General features: G+C 43.3%; 1 protein-coding gene across 1 annotated transcript in view; it reads right to left on the bottom strand.

Moving 5' to 3' along the window:
- Positions 1–1,853: 1,853 nt before the first annotated feature.
- The window catches only part of LOC145413627 (uncharacterized), a 28,586-nt gene continuing 7,986 nt past the window's right edge, over positions 1,854–22,453 (bottom strand). The window contains exons 2-3 of the mRNA XM_080283288.1: positions 17,081–17,328; positions 1,854–2,258 (exon numbers count right to left, since the gene is read on the bottom strand). Of these exons, the coding sequence (XP_080139414.1) occupies positions 1,854–2,258; positions 17,081–17,328 (653 nt within the window). The remainder of the gene's footprint in view (positions 2,259–17,080; positions 17,329–22,453) is intronic.

The following is a 22,453-nucleotide window of genomic DNA, read 5'->3' on the forward strand; positions in this document are numbered from 1 at the left end:
TAACTCCCTACGTGTCAAGTGGGGTTGGTGGAGGATTAGTGCCCCTCCCTGTAAAACAATTAACTCTAAGCCCTTGACCACCCCCTTTGGGATACATGGCGTCTGGCAATGGATGGATGGAAAGTGCTAAAAGTCAGCAAAAAGAGCAGTGTTATCAAGACAGCTGAGAAATGTGTGAAGTGCAGAGTAGATATGATTAGAAACCATGTGACTTGTGAAAGATATTAAGTGATGAAGTCTTTTGCTATTAGAGTAGATGAGTGCTTTGATGGAATCTTTACTTTTAGAGAATGGACAAAGATAAGTTAGCTATACAGGTATTTGTGAGCAGTCTGAAGGTTGGAGGCAAGTTACTCCTCGGGATGAAGGTGTCTGGCTACACACCCACCAAACAGGTGTGACTGTGGGAACTACAGTAGTTTAAAATTTTCTTCTATGTATGTTACTGTTGCAACTAAGGGCTCATCTAAATGTGAAACTGATAAATTGCAGGCTGAAATTACCTTCTGCAGTCTGCCATCCTTTCTGTATAGATAGGGAAGGAGCTGAGTGACATTGGAACAACCAGGCATTGGAACCACCTTGGTGCCCCCACAGGAAGGCATCCCTCACCAAATTACATTAATGTACAGGTAATTAATGTAATGAAGAGACTATAGTTTACCATGGTACAGAACATTTCAACCCTTCAGCTGCGATATTTTCAAGGTTGAATAAAGCTGTCTGGCATTAGCTAGAAAAAATTTTTCAAGCTACACTGGTTAAGAATAAGCATGGCAGGGCTGAATAACAGCCTCCAATGCTGAACAAGAAATAGCAGTTGGAGCTATATACCACCGACATGAAAAGGGAAATTTACCATCCAATTAACATTCAGGCTGAAATATCAGTTAGTGCATTTGTACTTGTGATTACAGTATTCCATTAATACATTTTCTGTACACTAGCAATGCAATATAAAATTCTTACCCTAAATTCTGCTACTGAACATACAAATATACAGTATTTTCTGTGCCATAACGTAACAGTCACTAGCACAGGATTCTTCCTGATAATAAACAGTACTTTGAAAAAAATGTATGGCAGCTGGTAAAAAAAAAAAAAAAAAAAAGTATAATTGTTGTACAACTGTTCCCCTACTTATGAACTTCACTGGTTTTGAAAGCTGGCTCAGTTCAAAAGTTTTAAGTTGAAACTCACTAATACTGAACACCAAATATGTACATCATTCATGAACACAGGTAGAAACTGAAATACCACTCTTGTACCAGCTGCTTCTGGTAAACTGATCATTAAGTCATTAATCTGTAATAAGCAATGGACATTTTTTTTTTTTTAATCTCTGTATCATCATCATTCAATCCAGTGTTTCCCCATGTGAAGTGTACGAGCCTGGGGCCGGGCAAGTTGGTTCTGACATTTAAGAGGAGAGTGACCAGCCTCACTCATCCCTGAGTGGCATTACTTGAGCAGTAAACCCCAACCACCACTTGGTTATAAACCTGCACCAGCTCAATCCAATTGGAGAGCCTTAATTGCCTACTAAACCAACAGGTGCCATAAATTGGTTATATGGTTACCTCCCACCATAGTAAATGGTTTCCTGGTGTACAGGAAACCATTTAGCTTGTCACTCAGTGTAGAGTCGCCCTTAGACAGAAGGAAGAGGAAAGAATGAAGGAAAAAAAGACAAGTGAAAGGATGGAAAGAAGGAAGAGAGGAAAGGGCAGGCACTACATCGAGTAAGTGGATGGTGAGCGCCCCCACCCTTTAAACAACTAATAAATGCTTCTTCGATAATTTGTATTTCCAGAAGTTCATAATTCATAATATACGGAAGGGAGCAAGTGTTCTTATTCCATAGCTGAAGTGATGGCTCTTAATATACGATCCTGCTTTTTAAGGATTTCACATTGAGTTTTAGCAATAATTTGAAGTTCCTTTCCAATTTTTTGTAATGCTTTTAATTTGAGTCTCTCTCTCCTCTCTTTCCTTTTTTTGTAATGGTGGTGGAAGTCCTGCGTATCAGACAGATGCTGAAGGTATTGGTTAAGAAGAGCCTGCCTACCACTGCCTTGCTCCACCTGTTTGGCTACGGATGAAGTTGGTAAGTGAACTGTTACTCTTGTTCCAGAACTTTCTTGCATGGCATCTCCACTCTCCACAACCATCCCTCCACTTCTTCCATCCGTAACCTTCACAAAAGCCCCAGTACTACTGGGATAGGAAGAGTCTGTTGGGAGGAATTCACTAAGTACCTGGAAAAAAAAAAAAAAAATGAATAAAATAAAATAATATGCACATTAATTCTCTGTTCAGTACTACTGTTGCCACAAATATATACAGTGATCCCTTGGTTTTTGTGCACTTGGTTATTGCAGTTTTTGTTATCGGTGCAAAATGAAAATCTGCACTCCTGTTGTTATAGCACATTTTTTGGCTAATATCATCATTATCGTGCAACTGAGCAGGTTTCTGCCGATAATAATGGTGCAGTGTCTGTGGTTTCTGATGGCTCTGAGGGATTCAAAGATGAGACCCTACTCAAGGAGTTAATCTCAGGTGGTGGAGGCCACTAACTCTCCATCATTTAGCCTCAGAACCACTTACTTAAGCCCAGCTCAGGTCTCTCTATGGTACGTGTTTCTTCCTTATTGTGCCCTTATTCCATAGGTTCTGTGTTTTCATTATTGCACAATTCTGTTATCACAAACCATGTTTTGTACCAATTATGTGCAACAACCAATGGATCACTGTACATTTGCAGTTTTGCAGTGTAATGGACTAAATGACATATGCATGGATGCAAATATCCTCCTTTCTCCTTGTACAATATTAACACATTAAATGCAACATATACTGTACTGTATCATATGAGTCATGTTATAAGACTGGACATATACATGATGAACATGAATGAGGTGACAGCACTCCTGAACAGGTTTAAATGTCTCTGACCACATCTTGGGACTTCAAACTCAAGGTATCTCAACTGTGCACAACAATTAGTCTCTGTCCAGCCTCCAAGGGGTAAACACATACCACTTTCGGGTGACTCTCATTCCTCCAATTCCTTTGGTGGTAGTGCTAGCACATGTCTAATGCTGAAGGACATATACTTGATATGAGGTAAATGCATATGACACAAGAAAGCAGCAACAGGGATGAAAGGGGTGCTGAAAGTACAATGCAGTGTGTGCTCAAAAGAGATGACAGAACAATTTACACAGGGCCTTCCAGAGCAACCACACCACACTACACCATTTATGTAATTTCTATACCATTACACATCTACCTCTTTGAAATGGACACTGGTTATGATAATGAATGTGAAAGAAGAAATGAAATGCAGGGAGAGGGAAGAAAGTTGGTGGAAACTGAAGGTAGGCGAGCTTCAACCAGTCAAAATGGCACTATTGCATATCACCACCAGCGGCCAGCCACCACTCAAATCATCTAAACTGCTTTGCCACTCCTAATTATCTATTAAAAAGAAAGTTTCCTTGATAAGCCCAACTCCTTAGCTACAGTAGTAGATAAAGAACCTCTCTCTTTCAGTCCCTGGACTCATGAGGGATATACCAAACCTCAGGTACCTTAATATTTCCTACATCCTGTTATCTTCATAATCACGAAGCCTCTGGTAAGCTAAAAGCTCTGGTAAATCCCATGGAACATACATGAGGTAAGAATGATCAAGAAATAAGACCCAAAAAGTATAAATGTGAGAGCTATCTACAGAGTATCCTTTGAAGTGGTTCACAAATCCATCCACTCATCACTCAGGCCTTTGAAATTCTAGGCTCCACATAACAGGTCAACCAAACCACAAAAAATGTGTTTCTTACCGTCAATCGCACATATATCCTCTTATTTCTTGCTACATATTTCTCTACTACTTTTTTCAGAGTAAAACTTTGGTTCACAAACGTGCTTGCCTTCCTTAACTGACCATATTCTTCAATTACTGACACCTCCTTAACCTGTTCAGTACCGAAGCCTTTGTCAGATTTTGTGCATAGATTGCCGAGCCTCTGTGTGGCAAGGCTACCTCTGCTGGCAATTTTCAACTTTTTTTTTTTTTTTTTCCATGAGTAGACCTGAAAAGCAGTCAAAATAAGCCTAATGATAGTAAAAGTGCTCACTTCGGCTGTTTGCCGCCCGAAAACAGGTGTTTTGGTCCATGATGCCCAGATTTGCATCAGGTGGCTACTTTCAGAAACTGTACTGACAGCGGCTGATGTGGATAGACAGTCCAATCTGGAGTGGAGTGGGTGGATGCATGTAGTAAAATGCAACCAGGTTTACATACTGCAGCCACAGATGAAATTATGATGATGGGAAGTTGGGGTTCCGTGCTAATTTTACATATTTTCACATTCAGTTCTTTTTATACTACAGTATATTGGTATACGGCACTTTGAACATTCACACAGGGTACGATAAACATTCACGTTGCACACAGTCACATTAGTTACAGTAAATCACACATTTCTTATGTTATTTTCCTTACATTACTTGATTTCATGATTTACTTCTACTTACTTACATTTACTTTTACTACTTTCATTATATACACTATTTACACATCACTATCAGTTAGTTCATCACTTTGAAGTTTTCCAACTTCCACTGGAAGTTGGGAGAAGTTAGGAGCAAGCACAATATTTTTGGCAGTGCAGTGTGACCCAGATATGCGTCAGATGGCTACTTTCAGATACTGTCAGTGGCTGACGTGGAAAGATAGTCCATTTTGGTGTAAAGTAGGTGGATGTATGTAGTGTCTGTAGTGTGGAAATGCAACCTGGTGTGTGTAATGCGGCCTTAGTCAAAACTACGATGATGGGAAGTTGTGGTTCGTATTATCACATTCAACTTTTTTTTTTTATATTACTGTATATTGGTATAAGGCACAGGAGGGGAGGAGAGGTGTCAGTCATCCCATTTTCTGTCACACACTAAGGGCAGATTCAGGAAATTTTGTGCAAATGTGCAAAAAACCGTGTCCGTATTTATACGGACTCGGCAATTTAGGGTAGTATGAGTTAGTCCGTATACAGTATACTGTATACAGACTCAGCAATTTTGACATGATTGGTTTGTTCATATATATACAGACACGGTACAGAACAGGTTAATTAATCCTACTCTTCATTTTTTTTTTTTTTTTTTTAGCATGTCCAACTCTAGGCAAAGGCTTCAGGGCCTATCTCTGGGGGGCAGTGACCTACCCCAAGGCCCAGTAATCCTTCTACACCTCCACATGTCACCACTTCAGCGCTAACACCCACCATCCGCACTGAATACATTCTAGGGCTATCTCATACAGGACTGGTGTATTGGTATTAGGAGGGTTATTTTATGACATGTCGGTGGGTCATTTGGTAGATCAGGAAAGTCTACTTTTAGGAAATTCAAATCCTTAAACTGTTCCCTGCCCCAGCCGGGATTCGATCCTGGGTCCATTAGGATTGATGGCCGTCCCTCTATCAATTCAACCACCGCCTCCACCTAAAACTGAAACTGAAACTTCCTTACGTCTCCCATCCCATCAATTACTACTGTGTAATATTATATACAGTATTGTACTACCGTACCACACTAATCAAGCTAATGGCTACCCATATGACTCCCATTTTCCTTTTTGATATCCTGTTTTCTGCAATGACAGAATGAAACATTCCTTCAAGTCCTCTGACAACCTTCCTTATTCCCATGCAATCCTGAACATGTTAACCAACCAATATTCAATGTATAATCCTGAGGCATATAATCCACAACTTTCATTCCTGACACTTGTCATGTTGTAAGTTTTTTTTGCACTGTATAATAAAACAACTTAAGGAAATAATTCCATCCCAACCTCAAGCCCCAAGTTCCCCTTTTCGCCCTTAAACCCACAACATCACTCCCTATAACCACCCTCCAGTTAACAAAAATGCTACCAAAAACCAATGTTAAATACCTGAATGCCCATTCTATGCCAACAGCCAGATAAAATTAAAGTATTTCCCTCCCAGTATGTCTCCCAGAGTCACCTGCCAGCCTCCCTCCCCTTTTTTAATTTTTTTCCAAGGAAGAAGGAACCAAAGGCCAGGAATCAGCAACCTGTCCCCTCCAAGAAAAAGCGAACAAGACAACTGTGAACCAAATTCAAGATCCATATATTTTGAGATGCCTAGATACAATGCGTTTGAAAGACTGGAGATCATAGGCCACAGGAAATACAGACAGAGGAAGGCTGTTCAAGAGTTGACCTGTTGCATATACAGTCAGGCCTCGCGTCTGGCATTATTTAATATGGCAGTTTCACATCTGGCAACAGGTTAGAAACTTTACAAAGCCCCGCATCTGGTGGGCGCTTGCCATGCAAAATTCCGTGCATATCCAGCTCAGCACTTGGCGGCCATCTTGTCACGATGTCATTGTGTACACCGCCACCTCACAGACAACAGCTACCATCTACCCTGCCTGACTAGTTTTTGTGCCTGGTTCTTGTGTTTGGCAGTGTCCAGCCACAACTTATTACAACAGTACAAAGGAAGCAGGGGAGAGACGATAAGGCAGCGACCTAGGCTGCCACCCAGTAGTTATTCAACAATCAACAACCCACACTTTGGCCCAATAAAACACTCCTAAACTTGATATTAATGAGTTTTTATTTCCTTTACATATTTATATTGATGTTTGGTGTTGTTATATTTAACGAGTTTCGGCACAAGATGAAGCGCTTGATCAACAGGGAGGGCCTAACTCTCGGTCAAGTCTACAACGCTGACGAAACTGGCTTATTCTATCACTCTTTGCCTATGAATACTCTAGCCGAGGAGATGGAGAAGCATGTACCTGGCCGCAAGCTCTGCAAGCAATGGATATCTGCTTTGTGTTGTGCCAATGCTAACAGCATGCACCAGCTTAAGCCCGTTATTGTTGGTCGTGCAAAGCAGCCTCGGTGTCTTCATGGGGTGATGGATGTCCTTCCTGTCGTCTGGTACCATTCCTTGAAGGCGTGGTTCACAGCCCAGATCTTCAAAGACTAGTTCCACCACCATTTCATCAAGGAGGTCATCCATTACCAGACGGAGAAACTGGGAATCCCACACGACCAGGTAAAGGCTCTCCTTCTCCTCGACAATGCACCTGCCCGCCCGTGCGACAAGAAGTTGGTAGCTGAGAATGGGCGCATTACGTGTATGTTTCTGCCACCTAATACTACTGCTCTCATCCAACCAATGGACCAAGGAGTGATCATGGCAATGAAGAGGCTGTACCGACGGAAGTTCCTGGACGAGGTGATGGTTGTTCTCGAGGATGAGGACGAACGCAGGGAGGGACGGGACACGCGAGGCCAGCGGACTTTGGAAAACATTCGCTGCTACAACATCAAGTCTGCCATCTACAACTAGGCCAGTGCATGGAAGGAAATCCCTGTCAAGACTCTAGAAAATGGTTGGTCTCATCTGCTTCTCGGAACGGATGTGGAGCACGATTTCCTATGTTTTGACGTGGATGACTTCCATGCACGTCTACGTGTGCATGGAAACGATGTTGATGTGGACGAAGTGCGTGAGTGGTTGGATGACGACGAGGGCGATCCTGGGTATCAGACCATGTCTGATATCGAGATCGCATCTTCAGTTGCAGGTGTCAGTACCCAGCTTGAAGATTCTGATGAGGACGGCGACGATGATGCGGACTCCTCTCAGCGTGACACTACTCCAGCCATCCCCAAGCTGAGCGAACTCCGGGAACACCTAGAGTTCGTTCTGGACTACCTGGAGCACCCGGACTGCGACAGGGAGATGGGGCCCTTGGGACTTGTGGAAGAAGTGCGCGCTTTCAGGCAGTGCATCATTAATCGTCAAAATCGTCGTTCCTTGTGTCAATCAACCATTGACAGCTTTTTCAGGTCTGTGACCCCCGCTGTGCCCAGCCCTGGCATCACTCCATTGCCTCCCCAAGACAGGCCCTCATCCTCCGAGCCACAGCCCAGCACATCAGGTATGGTGGAGTCACCACTCGACGTGAGTTTGCACCTCTCTTCAGAGTCGTCTGCAGTGGGTACGCCATCACCACGACTCAGCGACGCACCAATAGGTCACCTGCATGTGCTACTCTCAGACTCTGACAATGATTAGACGCCAAGAACTTCTCCACTAGACCACACAGGAATGTACAGTGTTGTGCAGTGAAAAAAAAACAGTGCATAGTGTTAAGGAATTTGAGTTCTGAGTGAAAAGACAAAGATTTAATGGACTGTCAATGTAACGTAAATTAACTTGAGTGTGTTTTGTTTAGAAAATGGTTTTATGAGTGGAAAGACTTAAAGTGCAGAGTGCAACACTTATTTCATTAAGGTACAATGGAGCGCAAGTAAGACAAGAGTGCGCAGTGTTAAGAGACTGGAATTCTGAGTGCAAATGACTAAGTTCTGTGCAAGACTTCATGAACAGTGTACTGCAAGTGCTTCAGGAACTCCTTCTTACTGTCAGAGTCTGAGAGGAGGCGGGTTATTCATCGAGATAGCCAGGGACTTGCTGTAAGTACCCAGAATGTTTCATATTATACTGTACTGTATTTTCCATACTTACCTCTAACACCTCATTTCACTCTTTTATGTCCCTTATTGGTGTGAATAGTGTCTTAGGTGCTATGCATGTGCAGTAGGGAGGTGTTTTTCTGAGTTAGGCTAGGTTAGGGTCCATAACTACCAGTCCAGGAGCCAGGGACTTGTAAGTACCCAGAATGTTTAATATTGTATAAACTCACCTCTAAAACCTCATTTTATGGTTCTTTTGCATTTATTTCAGCCTTTTATGTCCCTTATTGGTGTGATTTGGGTCTTAAATAGGTGCTATGCATGTCCAGAGGGAGTTGTATAGGTGTTTTTCTGAGTTAGGGTCCATAAGTACAAGTCCAGGAGGCTGGGGCCCAATATCCGGACAGGATCACTATCCGGACATGCCTTTGGCTCTATTACATCGGATATTGGAGGGATCACTGTAGTGTGCACGAATAGTGTGTTTTGTAATCAAAGTCAAGTATTGAGTAATGCTGGGGAAAAGTGTAACACAATGGGACAAAAGTGTACCATGACAGTATATGTGAACAAATGTGTACAAATGACAAAATGTACAAAAAATGAGACAAAATGTGTAAAGGAATGTGTGTACAAAATGAGACTAAATGTGTCTCTTCACATTTTCCTCGACCTTATAAAGCAGACTTACTCCGCCTCTCTCAGCTAATTAACCACTAGGCTGTCTTATGGAATATCTACAGCCACTCACCAAATACAGAGGCACCTGCTATGAAGGGGAGCCAATGGCAAAGTTACACAAATTACACAAGACCACTGACGTGCCATTATGAAGACAGAGCAAATGTTATTTAGGCTTCTAATGGCATATACTCTGTTTTAGCTCCTCCCACACTATAAGCTGCACCCACAGTTCAAGGACAAGAGGGATTTTCTGCATAATTTGTGAGAAAAACATCTGGTGTGTTATCAGTCCAGTGACCGCTAAGTAAACACAGCTGGGGATAAGGATTACCCTTACAGCCTGCAAAACTGATAAGGAAAAGAATTTATTGTCTTGATGGCTCGTCTGTCTCCTTACGTTATCACTTATTTTCTATTCCACCCATTCGCTACTGGGGTTAACTACGCTAGTAACAATATACATACATACATATATATATATATATATATATATATATATATATATATATATATATATATATATATATATATGTATATATATATATATATGAGGAAGAGAGTGTATGTGAGTGAGGTGGAGGGGGGAAGAGGGAGGGGGAGGCCGAGGATGAGATGGAGGGATGGGGTGGAGAGGTATATGAGAGAGGGGTGTGTGAGTTGGGAGCAGGGCAGTGAAATGGTGGGGGACAGGGCGACTTGGAGGCGATTTGTTTGTGGCCACCCCAAATCGGATTGAGGCATCTGGCAATAGACAGATAGATAGACATATATATATATATATATATATATATATATATATCCATCCATCATCTAATCCTACGTTGCCCCATGAGAAGCGTAGGAGCCTGGGGCTAGGAAAGTTGGTCCTGGCATTTAAGATGAGGGTGACCAGCCTCACTCATCCTTGAGTGGCATTACGGGAGCAATAAACCCCAACCATCCCTTGGATATAAACCTTCACCGGCTCAATCCGACTGGAGCACCTTTATTACCCACTAAACCACCAGGAGCCAAAATTTGGTTATATGGTTACCACCCTGCATAGTAAATGGTTTCCTGGTGTACAGGAAACCATTTGGCTTGTCACTCAGTGTAGAGTCACCCACAGGCAGAAGGAAGAGGAAAGAATGAAAGAAAGAAAGACACAAGAGAGAGTGAAAAGATACCCGCAGGTAGAAGAAAGAGGAAAGAATGAAGGGAAGAAAGACAGAAGAGGATGGATGGAAAGAAGGAAGGAGGAGAGGAAAGGGCAGACACCCGAGAGCAGCACTACATCAAGTGAGTGGATGGTGGGCGCCCCCACCTATACACAGTACCCTCGCATCTAACACGGTATTATTGTCTTGCATGGGTCCCGTGTTGGACCAAAAACATGTTGGACAAACAACAGAGCTTATGGGGAAAAATGAATTATGTCAGCAACCCTAGGAAAAGTCACCCTAAATACCTATCATATACCTATACATATTTTGGTACTACTATAATTATAATAAATGGTACTGTACTATGAATGACAACTAACCTTTAAGAATAGTGTTGGTGGGCTTGCTGGGAATGGAAGGTGATATCTGAGGCTGTAGGTAGTCCTACTGGGTCCCTGGAGGATGGCTGCTGGCATCACTAGTGGATAATGGCTGCTCCTCCTCCTCAACCTCCCTCATAAATCCTTTGAAATTCCTCTCCCTGTTCTTCTGCCTCTCGATGAATTCTAGCTTGGTGGCCTGAGGGAGGTGTCGCCGTTTCTTGAGGTTCTCAGAAGGCTTCCTAGGCATCCTGAGCAGGGGAAAATGGAGTAGCAAGGGCAGAAAATGCAGCGAGAAAAAGGCACCGTCCAATCCGAATTATGCGACTGAGTGGCGCTCTGGTGGGAGAAATTTAAACAAAACATCACATGAGAGCAGAAGCATTTTTCATTGGGTGACATCACAATCACGTCACGATAGCAGGCGGGGAAGGCTACTTGATCGGAAGTTTTGATTGGCTGTCAGCATCACGGGAACATCCAGTATGACTGTGTTGGGCCAGGGGTGATCGTGATAGAGGTGAACTCTGCTGATTTCGCCCACTACTCGGAGTTCCGTCAGTATTATGCTTACACACCCGTTTTACAGTACTTAAATCGTATTATATCGTACTAATTTTTTGCTCTCTGTGCTGGACAAACACGTGTTGGACGCAAGGGTACTGTATATATATATAAGTAATCCCTCCAATATCCAACGTAATAGAGCCAAAGGCATGTCCGGATATTGGGCCCCAGCCTCCTGGACTTGTACTTATGGACCCTAACTCAGAAAAACACCTATACAACTCCCTCTGGATATGCATTGCACCTACTTAAGACCCAAATCACACCAATAAGGGACATAAAAGACTGAAATAAATGCAAAAGAACCATAAAATGAGGTTTTAGAGGTGAGTTTATACAATATTAAACATTCTGGGTACTTACAAGTCCCTGGCTCCTGGACTGGTTTGAACCGACAGTTTGCAGTCCACAGTTAATCCTCTGCACTCTAAATTCTAATTTCTTAACACTGCACAACACTGTAAATTCCCATGTGTTCTAGTGGCGAGGTATTGCAGTTTGTTCACTGTTTATTCACAAAAAACAAGCACCTGTGGCTTGCACTGCTATAAGCATCTGCTTTTGATCGGAGTTTGGCTGTGACTGTTGATGATGGCGGGGTAACAGAATTGCCAGATCGCAACGGCAACATTACCAATCTCCTCAACTTTCATTACCAAATTCGTAAAGCTAGCATTTATTCTTCACTAATTATATATACAAGTGGAAATACATGTAATCACTCTCCTTATAATTAACACCATGTTGATTATTTTCACGTTATGTAGGGTAGCAGAATAATCAGAGAGAGCAAACAATTCACCATCTCCATCCTGTGTATCCTCATACATGTGAAAAATCCATTTGGTAATGCATTATTCTGATTCATTACCAAACGAATTTTTCATTACCAAATTGGCCCACACTTGGTAATGAAAAATACCAAATGGCAACCCTGACAGGGGAGGGGGGAGGGGGAGGAAGGAAGGGCTGAAGGGACCATGGTGTAACAGCTGTTTGGCGCCACGCGGCAATTTCAAATTACGGGAGGGAAAAAAGTCAGATTTTTTTCTAATTTTTTGCGGTTTTTGGCCCATTTTGGGAATGTTGGATCCCGGGACGATTATGTCCGGTTAGTGGGGATGTTCGGATATTGGGCGTTCGGATATTAGAGGGATTACTATATATATATATATATATATATATATATATCTATCTATCTATCTATCTATCTATCTATCTGTATACCTAGGCTGCTTTCCCCAAGGAAAGGGAGGTAGCCGAGACAGGACGACACACTCCCCATTTACTCATCCATTCATACACATTCATTTGCATCTTAGCCCCAAAGGGGAGAAGGAACAGATCCTCACCACACCACACTGCACATGGGTCAACTGCGCAGTGCAATCAGTGACATCCGCAGCAAGGCCCGACAGCAGAGCTGGTTTGCCCCTGCCGCATCACAATAGACCCATCCCCTTACCCGCACCTGACCTGACTAGCTGATCAGACCAAATGCAGGAGAATATCCCCACAGGGCTGCATCATCATTTATTCATTCACAATTTCTCTCCATTTATTTCTGTCATGCACAGCCACTCTTCCTTGCTCAACAGACATCCCTCTCGCATCCAGTGCTCTCTTCACACTGTCCATCCATCCTATTTGTGGTCTCCCTCTCAGCCTTACACCTCTCACATCAGATCTAGTTATCTTTTTCACCAATTGCTCATTATCCATTCTCTCCATATGGCCAAACCATCGCAACACCCTCTGCTCAACTCTATCTGCCATCTGAACAACTACAGTTCTCCTTCACACTTCATCATTTCGCACTCGATCCATACGCGTCACTCCACACATACTCCTCAGACACCTCATCTCCATTACATTCAAACTTTTCTTCTCTGCTACACCCATATTTCATGTTTCAGCCCCATATAACGCAATCGGTACCACAACACCCTCAAACAGCCTTTTCTTTACATCCATTCTAAGTGAAAGACATCTAAACACTTTTTTCATTCCTCCCAGCACCTTTCCTACTTCATTCATTCTAAACTTCACTTTTGCATCTATTCTTCCATCCACAGAAACATGTGACCCTAAATATTTAAAACACTCTACCTCCTCAAGCAACTCACCATTCAAAACTATATTCTTCCCCCTACCATCTATCAACCTCGTATACTTCATCACTACTCTTATTCTCGTTTACTTTCAATTTCCTCCTTTCACACACCCTTCCAAAACTCCTCTACCAACTGTCTCAATCTCTCCTCTGAATCAGCCACCAGTGCAGTATCATCTGCAAACAGCAGCTGCTTCAGATTCCACTCTCCACCATTAACATTCACCAGACTCAGACCTCCACCTAAAACTCTTGCATTCACCTCCCTTACAACACCATCCATATAAATATTAAACAACCAAGGCGACATCACACATCCCTGTCGCAGCCCCATTCCCACAGGAAACCAATCACTCACAGCATTTCCCACTCTAACACACGCTCTACTATTTACATAAAAACTCTTCACCCTTTTTAGTAACCTACCATCAAGTCCATACAATCTTAAAACAGTCCACAAAACCTCCCTTTCAATTCTATCATATGCTTTCTCTAAATCCATGAATACCCAAAACACATCCTTGCCTTTCGCTAAATACTTTTCACACACTTGTCTCACAGCAAACACCTGATCCACGCATCCTCTCCCTCTCCTAAAGCCACACTGCTCATCACCAATCACTCTCTCTGTACCCTCTCTAACTCTCATAATTAACACTCTACCATACACCTTACCTATGACACTCAAGAGACTTATACCCCTAAAGCTTGTACATTCATACTTATCACCCTTGCCTTTATACAACAGGACCACACAAGCACTTGCCCAGTCAACTAGCACCATACCTTTCACAAAGCACACATTCAACAATCTTACTAACCAGTCAACAATAGTCACTCCACCACCCTTCAGGCATTCCACAGCACATCCATCCATACCTGCAGCTTTCCCTGTTTTCATCTCCTTTACTGCCTTCTCCACTTCCTCCTTCGTGATCAAAAGCATTCAACTCTCCCAACACATAAATATCATCACCATCCGGACCTCCTTTCCCACCCTACAGCAGGGTGAGGAGTAGCAACGTCCAGACAATCCAAATTTGCCCAATCCATTGGGCCACGCTTCCATTCACTCACATTAAAGCCACCAGAATCCTGGCTCAATCTGATACGCCAAAAACATTCATCATGTTATGTGGCTTCGCATAAACGTATCCGATAGAGTCAATCCAGATGATGTCACATTAAAGAGGGGTGCCAAATCCCTGATGATATGCTTCTCCTTATAATATTCATCTAGCCAGCTCAATCTCTTTGTCAGTTCCCTAGCCTCACCGACTTACAGAGCTCTCTTCCTGACAAACTCATCCACCATATCCCTCCACCTTTTCCTTGGCCTACCTCGCCTCCTCCCTCCTTCAAATTCACTCAGATATACCTTTTTCATCACTCTGTGGTTATCCATTCTCTCCACATGATCATACCATCTCAGTAAACTCTCTTCGATTCTGGTGTCCACAGACTTCCTCACTCCACATCTTTCACAAATCACATTTCGTATCCTATCCACATACATTCCTCAGCAGTCGCATCTCCACTGCTTTCACTCATGATTTCATTTTCATGCCACACCATAGACTCTCATCCATATGTTAGATGACACTAACACTCCTTCATGTAAGCCTTGTGCAGCTGCAACACTCACGCCTCTGTTTCTTATTAAGGCCTTCATTGCACCAGCTACTTTCCACTTCTTTTGCATATATTCCTCCCTCATCTATCACTGTACCCAGGTGTCTGAACTCTCTCACCAATTCCAGTCTCCCTCCATTCACTGTAACATCACACTGGGAGCCACCTCCTCTCTCAATAACCATCACTTTACTCTTTTCTACATTTACAGTACTTTCAAGGTGCGATGCTCACAGACATCAGCAAAGCTGCACCAGTCTACCATGTTCTTGTCCGGTATTTGCAAGTAGTACTGCATGATCAGCATACAACAAATTTGAGACATTCCATTCATTTATTACCAATGCCATCCCCCTCTTCATTACTCATGTTTTGACATCTCTCATCATCCCATCTATATATATATTGAACAACCATAACATCACACAACCTTGTCGCACGCCCATACCAATCGTGGACCATTCACTTAGATGCCCATCTACCCTTACACATGCTTCACTACCATCATAAAAACACTTGACAGCACCTAGCAGCTTACCATCTACACCGTACATGCGCAAAACATTCCACAATCCTCTGTACTTTGTCATATGCTTTTCCATATCCATGAATGCCATAAACACCTTATAGTCCTCACAAGCCTTCTCCACTATCTGTCTTACTGCAAATATTTGATTCACACATCCTCTGCCACTCCTAAAGCCACCCTGTTCATCACTCACTAAGACTTCTGATATCTCTTTTACTTTCTCCATAATAATTCTTCCATATACCTTCCATACAACATTCAATAAACTTATGCCACGATAATTCTTGCACTCACTTCGCTCACCTTTATTTTTGTACAGGGGGTACGATCACAGCCTTTTTCCACTCTGCTGGCACAGTTTCAATCATTCATGTCTTACATATCTCCAACAAGCACTTCATTCCACTCTCTCAACTACACTTAATCATCTCTGCATACACCTTATCAACCCCCGATGCTTCCCATTTTTCAGCCGTTTCACAGCGTACTTCACCTGTGTGTCACGTTTCTTGGCACTGCATTCCTTCTTGCACACTCCCAAAACCAATTCAGGTAAAACTAATGTATTTTGAGATAGTTTATTAACCTGCAAATATGGTTGGACAATTGTGTATTATTCAGTTCTTGCTATTTCCAGATGATTCTACTCACCTTAGAAATAAGATTTTTTTTTTTTAATATATAACTAGAGGGGTTACATATAGGCTAGCCTTCATTACCCCTCCATTGCACACCATCATCCCTAAATTGAATGTAATCATCTAGTGATAGCAAAAATGACTTACAGATTGTGTCATCAGTTTTGGGAGGCCAATATTTCATCCTTAATCATATGATAATTCAGTACTCACACATTTCATGTGGCCATCCTTTGCAATGCTTTTCTCTGGGCCAGGGTATCACACCCAACATTTACAATGGCTGATAATGAACCTGCATGAACCACCAAGGCAATGGTTGCATTACAGTTAATTAGATGTGTGGAAATTGCTATCATGATAGTCTCAGCCTAGACAATGACTGTCTAAATACTGTATGGCAACATCCCCTGACATCACTCGTATTTTCACCCTCTTCTACTTGCACTGTACAATAATACTGTATATATTTGGGATTACAGTCCAGTAATGACCCATCCTCTTCCTCATGATAGTTAAATCACATAGTGGCTGTGAATTATTGTCATGGAGCCCTATTTTTGCAAAAAGGACATCAATACGTCAAGTGTTTCTTAAAATAAAACTTTGCCGTACTGCATAACAATAAGAATGATGAGGACTAAAGGCAGACTGATTCTGCAGCAAAGTATTCTCACAATAAACACAATTCTGTATGAGGATGTAAATAAGTTATGGACAATTCACAGAACCGTGAAGCAAAACACAAAGAATTTTGCTCTAGAGTTATCTCTGAAAATTTTAAAATTTAACACATTAAAGTAAAAGTGCTAACTTTGAAATGCCAAAATGTTTGAAGAATCAAAATATTATTTACCTGATAATATTCCCATGGTGGTTTCTTTGGTGAAAATTCTTTCTTGACTCGTTTATATGTACCAAGGAGATTATTCCACTTGCGTCTAATCCTCTCCAATGAGAAATTGTAGCCATGCCTTGTAAGTTCTTCATGTAGTTCCCGATATACCTGTGGTCGGGCCCGGTTGTTAGATGTCAGCTCGTGGTACCTCTTTCTGATACCATTAATTAGCAGCATGGTGGCTTCATGGCTGAACTCTATGTCCTCTGTTGAAGTACATTCATGGTTATTTAAGAGCTAGACAACTGACTTTATGGAATGTTAACAATACAGTAAAACACTGTAAGGTAAAAACAGTACCACTAACAGCATGTCTCATATAATTCCTTGCAAGGTGTATAGGTCTACAGCACAGTTTCAAGAAATACACCATCACTCACCCTCAACTGGGCAGAGGCATGGAAGAAAGCGTCGCTTGCCACACTAAAGAATGGTTGGTGTATACTCCTCAGAACCTCCAAGATTCTAGCACCACAACATGATATTAAGGTCTGTGAGCCACTAAGGAGGGCAGAAATGTTGAGATCTGATTGGTAAGAGAACCCTGCTGAGGAGGAGCTGCAAGAGTAACTTGATGAAGATATTGGTGTGCCAGCCTACCATCACCAGACAGAAGGGGAGATTATGGCTGAACTACAGGACAAGACATCAGCAAAGGTGGAAGACGAAAAAAGGGAGGTGGAGGCACCTGGACTGTCTCTAGCTGCAGCCACTGATGCTGCAGACACAATCCTGACTACCAATGACAAAGCTAGAGGACCTCTGGCTCAACATTATGATGTCATGTGGCTCATCAGGCTGGAGTTAATGCAGTTGCAGCAGCCAAGTCAGATCCAGGCTAAGATCTCCAAGTTTTTTCAAGCCTTTGCACTCTCCTGCTGCCAAGCGGCTCCACACAGTCAGACTTCCACTGTGTCTGTAGCATCAACATCCTTAGCCAGCCTCCACACAGCTTCAAGATCCAGCAGTACAGCCTCTAGGACCCCAACCGCAAGCACCTCAGGACTCTCTATGATAGATGTGACGCAAGAGCCACCAGAAGCCATCTTTGCTGAGTGACAATGAATGACAGTTAACTCTGTGTACAGCATACAATAAGGGTGGCAATGTGAACAGTGTACATCCATCTATGCAGGTACAGTGTACAACACATGTGTTTCCTACCCTTTTTACCCCAACCTGGCCTGAAACTGCCCTCTCCCCATCATGACTGCCAAACTTTAAGAACAGACTACAGTGCTGTAATACTGTACTCGTCATGAAGGCACACTATGATAAGGATGTGAAATTATGGACCAAGTTAGTGTAAAATGGGTATAGTTTTCATTCTTTAGCACTGTAATATGGTTTTTCACTCATTCATTTTCCAATATGTGCTTGAAATCCCACTTCGCAGGGGAAGGAACCATCAGATATAAAAGAGTATCAGCTTTATCAGAGCAGACTTCCCCCTAATTGGTATGTTATAGTGAAGGCCTATTGTAATTTATCCTGGAAAAAAAAAATATACAGCAATCACTCCAATATCCGACGTAATAGAGCCATTGGTTATTGGTTTTGTCCGCATAGTGGGCCCCAGCTTATGGACTTCTACTTATGGACCCTAACTCAGAGAAACACCTATACAACTCCCTCTGGACATGCATAGCACCTATTTAAGACCCAAATCACACCAATAAGGCACATAAATGACTGAAATAAATGCAAAAGAAACATAAAATAAGGGTTTAGAAGTATGTTCATACATTAATAAACATTCTGGTACTTATGGACCCTAACCTAGCCTAACTCAGAAAAACACATTCCTACTGCACATGCATAGCTACTAACACCCTATTCACACCAATAAAGGACATTAAAGAGTGAAATGAGGTAAGTATAGTATCGAAAAATGTACAGTATGAAACATTCTGGTAAGTCTAGTATGGAAAAAAGTACAGTATGAAACATTCTGGCTACTTACAGCAAGTCCCTGGCCACCTCGATGAATAACCGCCTCCTCTCGGACTCTGACAGTAAGAACGATTTCCTGAAGCACTTGCAGTACACTCTTCCTGAAGTCTTGCACTGAACTTAGTCAATAACACACAGAAGTCCGTTCTCTTCACAGTGATCACTTTTGTCCAAATAATTCTCCATTGTAACTTAGTGTTGCACTTTAACTTTTCCCATTTTTTTCCCATTTTCAAAAGCCAAAACAAAGAAGTCTATTTATGTTAAATTTATTTTCCACTGAGTCTTTTCTCTCAACTTGAAAACCTTAACACAATACACCGTTTTTTTCACTGCACAACACTCAAAATTCCCGTGTGGTCTAGTGGAGAAGTTCTTGCTGTTTATTCACTGTCAGAGTCCGAGAGTATCACTGGCAGGCGACCTAGGGGTGCATCGCTGGGCCGTGGTGATGGCGTACCCACTGCAGAGGACTCTGAAGAAAGCCGCAAACTCATGTCGAGCGGTGACTCCACCGTGGCTGATGTGCTGGGCTGTGGCTCGGAGCATGAGGGCCTGTCTTGGGAAGGCAACGGAGTGGAGCCAGGGCTGGGCACACCGGGGGTCACGGGCCTGAAAAAACTGTCAATCGTTGACTGACGCAAGGAACGACGATTCTTACGATTGATGATGCGCTGCCTGAAAGCACGCACTTCCTCCACGAGTCCCAAGGGCCCCATCTCCCTGTCGCAGTCCGGGTGTTCCAGGTAGTCTAGAACGAACTCTAGATGTTCCCGGAGTGCGCTAAGCTTGGGGATGGCTGGAGTAGTGTCCTGTTGAGAGGAGTCCGCATCATCGTCGCCTTCGTCGTTGGAATCTTCAAGTTCTGTACTGACACCAGCAACCGAAGACGCAGTCTCGATATCAGACAACGTCTGATACCCAGGATCGCCCTCGTCGTCGTCCAACCACTCACGAACATCGTCCACATCAACATCGTCGCCGTGCGTATGTAGCCGTGCATGGAAGTCATCCACGTCAAACCCTAGAAAATCGTACTCCACATCCGTTCCAAGAAGCAGACGAGACCAACCATTTTCAAGAGTTTTCACAGGGACTTCCTTCTATGCACTAGCCCAGTTGTACAGCGCAGACTTGATGTTGTAGCGGCGAAGGTTTTCCAAAGTCCGCTTGCCTCGTGTGTCCTGTCCTTCCCTGCGCTCGTCCTCGAGAACAACCATCACCTCGTCCAGGAACTTCCGACGGTATAGGCGCTTTGTTGCCACGATCACTCCTTGGTCCATGGGTTGAATGAGAGCAGTCGTATTAGGTGGCAGAAACATGACCTAATACGGCCATTCTCAGCAACCAAGTCCTTGTCGCACGGGTGGGCAGGTGCATTGTCGAGCAGAAGGAGAGCCTTTACCTGGTCGCGAGGGATTCCCAGTGTCTTCGTCTGGTAATGGATGACCTCCTTGACAAAGTGACGGTGAAACCAGTCTTTGAAAATCACAGCTGTGAACCATGCTTTCAAAGAATGGTACCAGACGACAGGAAGGACATCCATCACCCCCACGAAGGCACTGAGGCTGCTTTGCACGGCCAACAACAACGGGCTTAAGCCGGTGCATGCCGTTAGCACTGGCACAACACAAAGCAGATATCCGTTCCTTGGAAAGCTTGCGGCCAGGTACCAGCTTCTCCGTCTCCTTGGCTAGAGTGTTCGTTGGCAGCGAGCGATAGAATAGGCCAGTTTCGTCAGCATTGTAGACTTGACCGAGAGTTAGGCCCTCCCTGTCGATCGAGCCTTTCACCTTGTGCCGAAACTCGTCACCTCCATCCTCGTTAGCGTCCAATGCTTCGCCATGTGCTTTACGGTTAGTAAGGCCATGTCGCAACTTGAACGCGAAGAGCCAACCCTCGGATGCCTTGAAGTCTAGGGCATCGTGAAGCCTTGCGAACTTCTCAGCGGCAGCCTTCAGCTCCGTTCCACGTACCATCACACCAGCTGCACGTTGCTGTCGATATCAAATCAACGTGGATCGGTCGATTTCTGCAAACTTGGGGGTAAACATAACCTTCCTTTCCACGTTGCGTTTGCTTCTCGACGAGAAGTCAGCCGTGTACTGCATGAGTTTGTTTCGGGAACATTTGTTATTGAACAAAGTTGACCGGGCCAGGTTGTACTCGCGGAGAATGCGGGAAGAAGACCAACCCGCATCAACTTTCTCCAATATCTCCCTCTTCTTTTCCAGAGTCAACACCACTCTCTTCCTTTTCTCAGGTGGCGGGGCCATCATCACACACACTAAGAGGAGGCCCGAGAGCAGCAGGAGGCCCTGCAGCAGGTAGGGCACCACCACAAAAGCGAGCACGTGGGCAGCCATTGCGAAGAGCGTAGGTCCAGTCGCAGTGAGAGACAGGTGGGAAGTGGGGAGGATGCAGTGGCGCTCTATCGGACGTCGGAGGAATGACGCACCAAAACAATGCTCTCCTGCGGCGCACGCAGCAAGTTCAAATTACGGATGGGAAAAAAAATCTTTTTTTTTTTTTTTTTTTAAATCCCAGGACGATAAGGTCCGGGTAGTGGGGATGTTCGGTTATTGGGCGTCCGGATATTAGAGTGATTACTGTATATCCAATAATGAAATAAATGAAGTACATGCTGTACAGTAGAGTATTTTACAATAAAATGCCTGATTATCTCCCACTTCTTCTTGAGGGACAGAACGCTCCTAGCGTGCTCGTTAGAAGGGGGAATAACGTACACACATGCCAGCCCAAGGCAAGCAACATAAGCCCCTGCGAAAGCTGTGTGTGGCAATAAAAGGTGGAGACTCAATGACAAACTTTACATGCATCTACACCAGCTGGCTTAAGATGTGTGACTGAGGAAGAGTGGGCAAGCTGGGCACTGTTTTGGCAGGGAGAGGCAGGTGGTTTGATATACTGTATTCGGCTTCACTGCTCCCTGACAGCTAATGTCGCAAAAACGGATATTGTTTTAATTCAGCCAGATTTTTTACTTTTTTGGAAAATGGTGTTCATCAGTTAATTGTCAGACAATCAGGGGATTCCTGTATACTTGTATGTATGCAGTAATGAGTGTGCATGCATGCATTTTTTTGAGTGTGTGAGCTAAGTGTGAATGTTATGTGTATTTCAGGGTGCATACAATACTGTGAATGTATGTGGAAAAGTTAATATGAAGCTGTGTGTTAACATTAGATGGTGTAAGCTACTGCAAAGATGTAAAAATGTGGGCGGGATAATGAAAAAGTGAGTTGATCAGAGTCAGTGAGCTTATGTCAGGGTGTGAGCTGGTATACAGGTGTGTAAGGTGATGCTGTGTAGGAGATACAGGTTGAACCTTAATTTAACAGATTCCTTGGGAAACAG

This window comes from Coenobita brevimanus, chromosome 97 (genome assembly GCF_032717465.1).
Source record: "Coenobita brevimanus isolate Jiangsu-jjx chromosome 97, ASM3271746v2, whole genome shotgun sequence".
Taxonomy (NCBI): domain Eukaryota; kingdom Metazoa; phylum Arthropoda; class Malacostraca; order Decapoda; family Coenobitidae; genus Coenobita; species Coenobita brevimanus.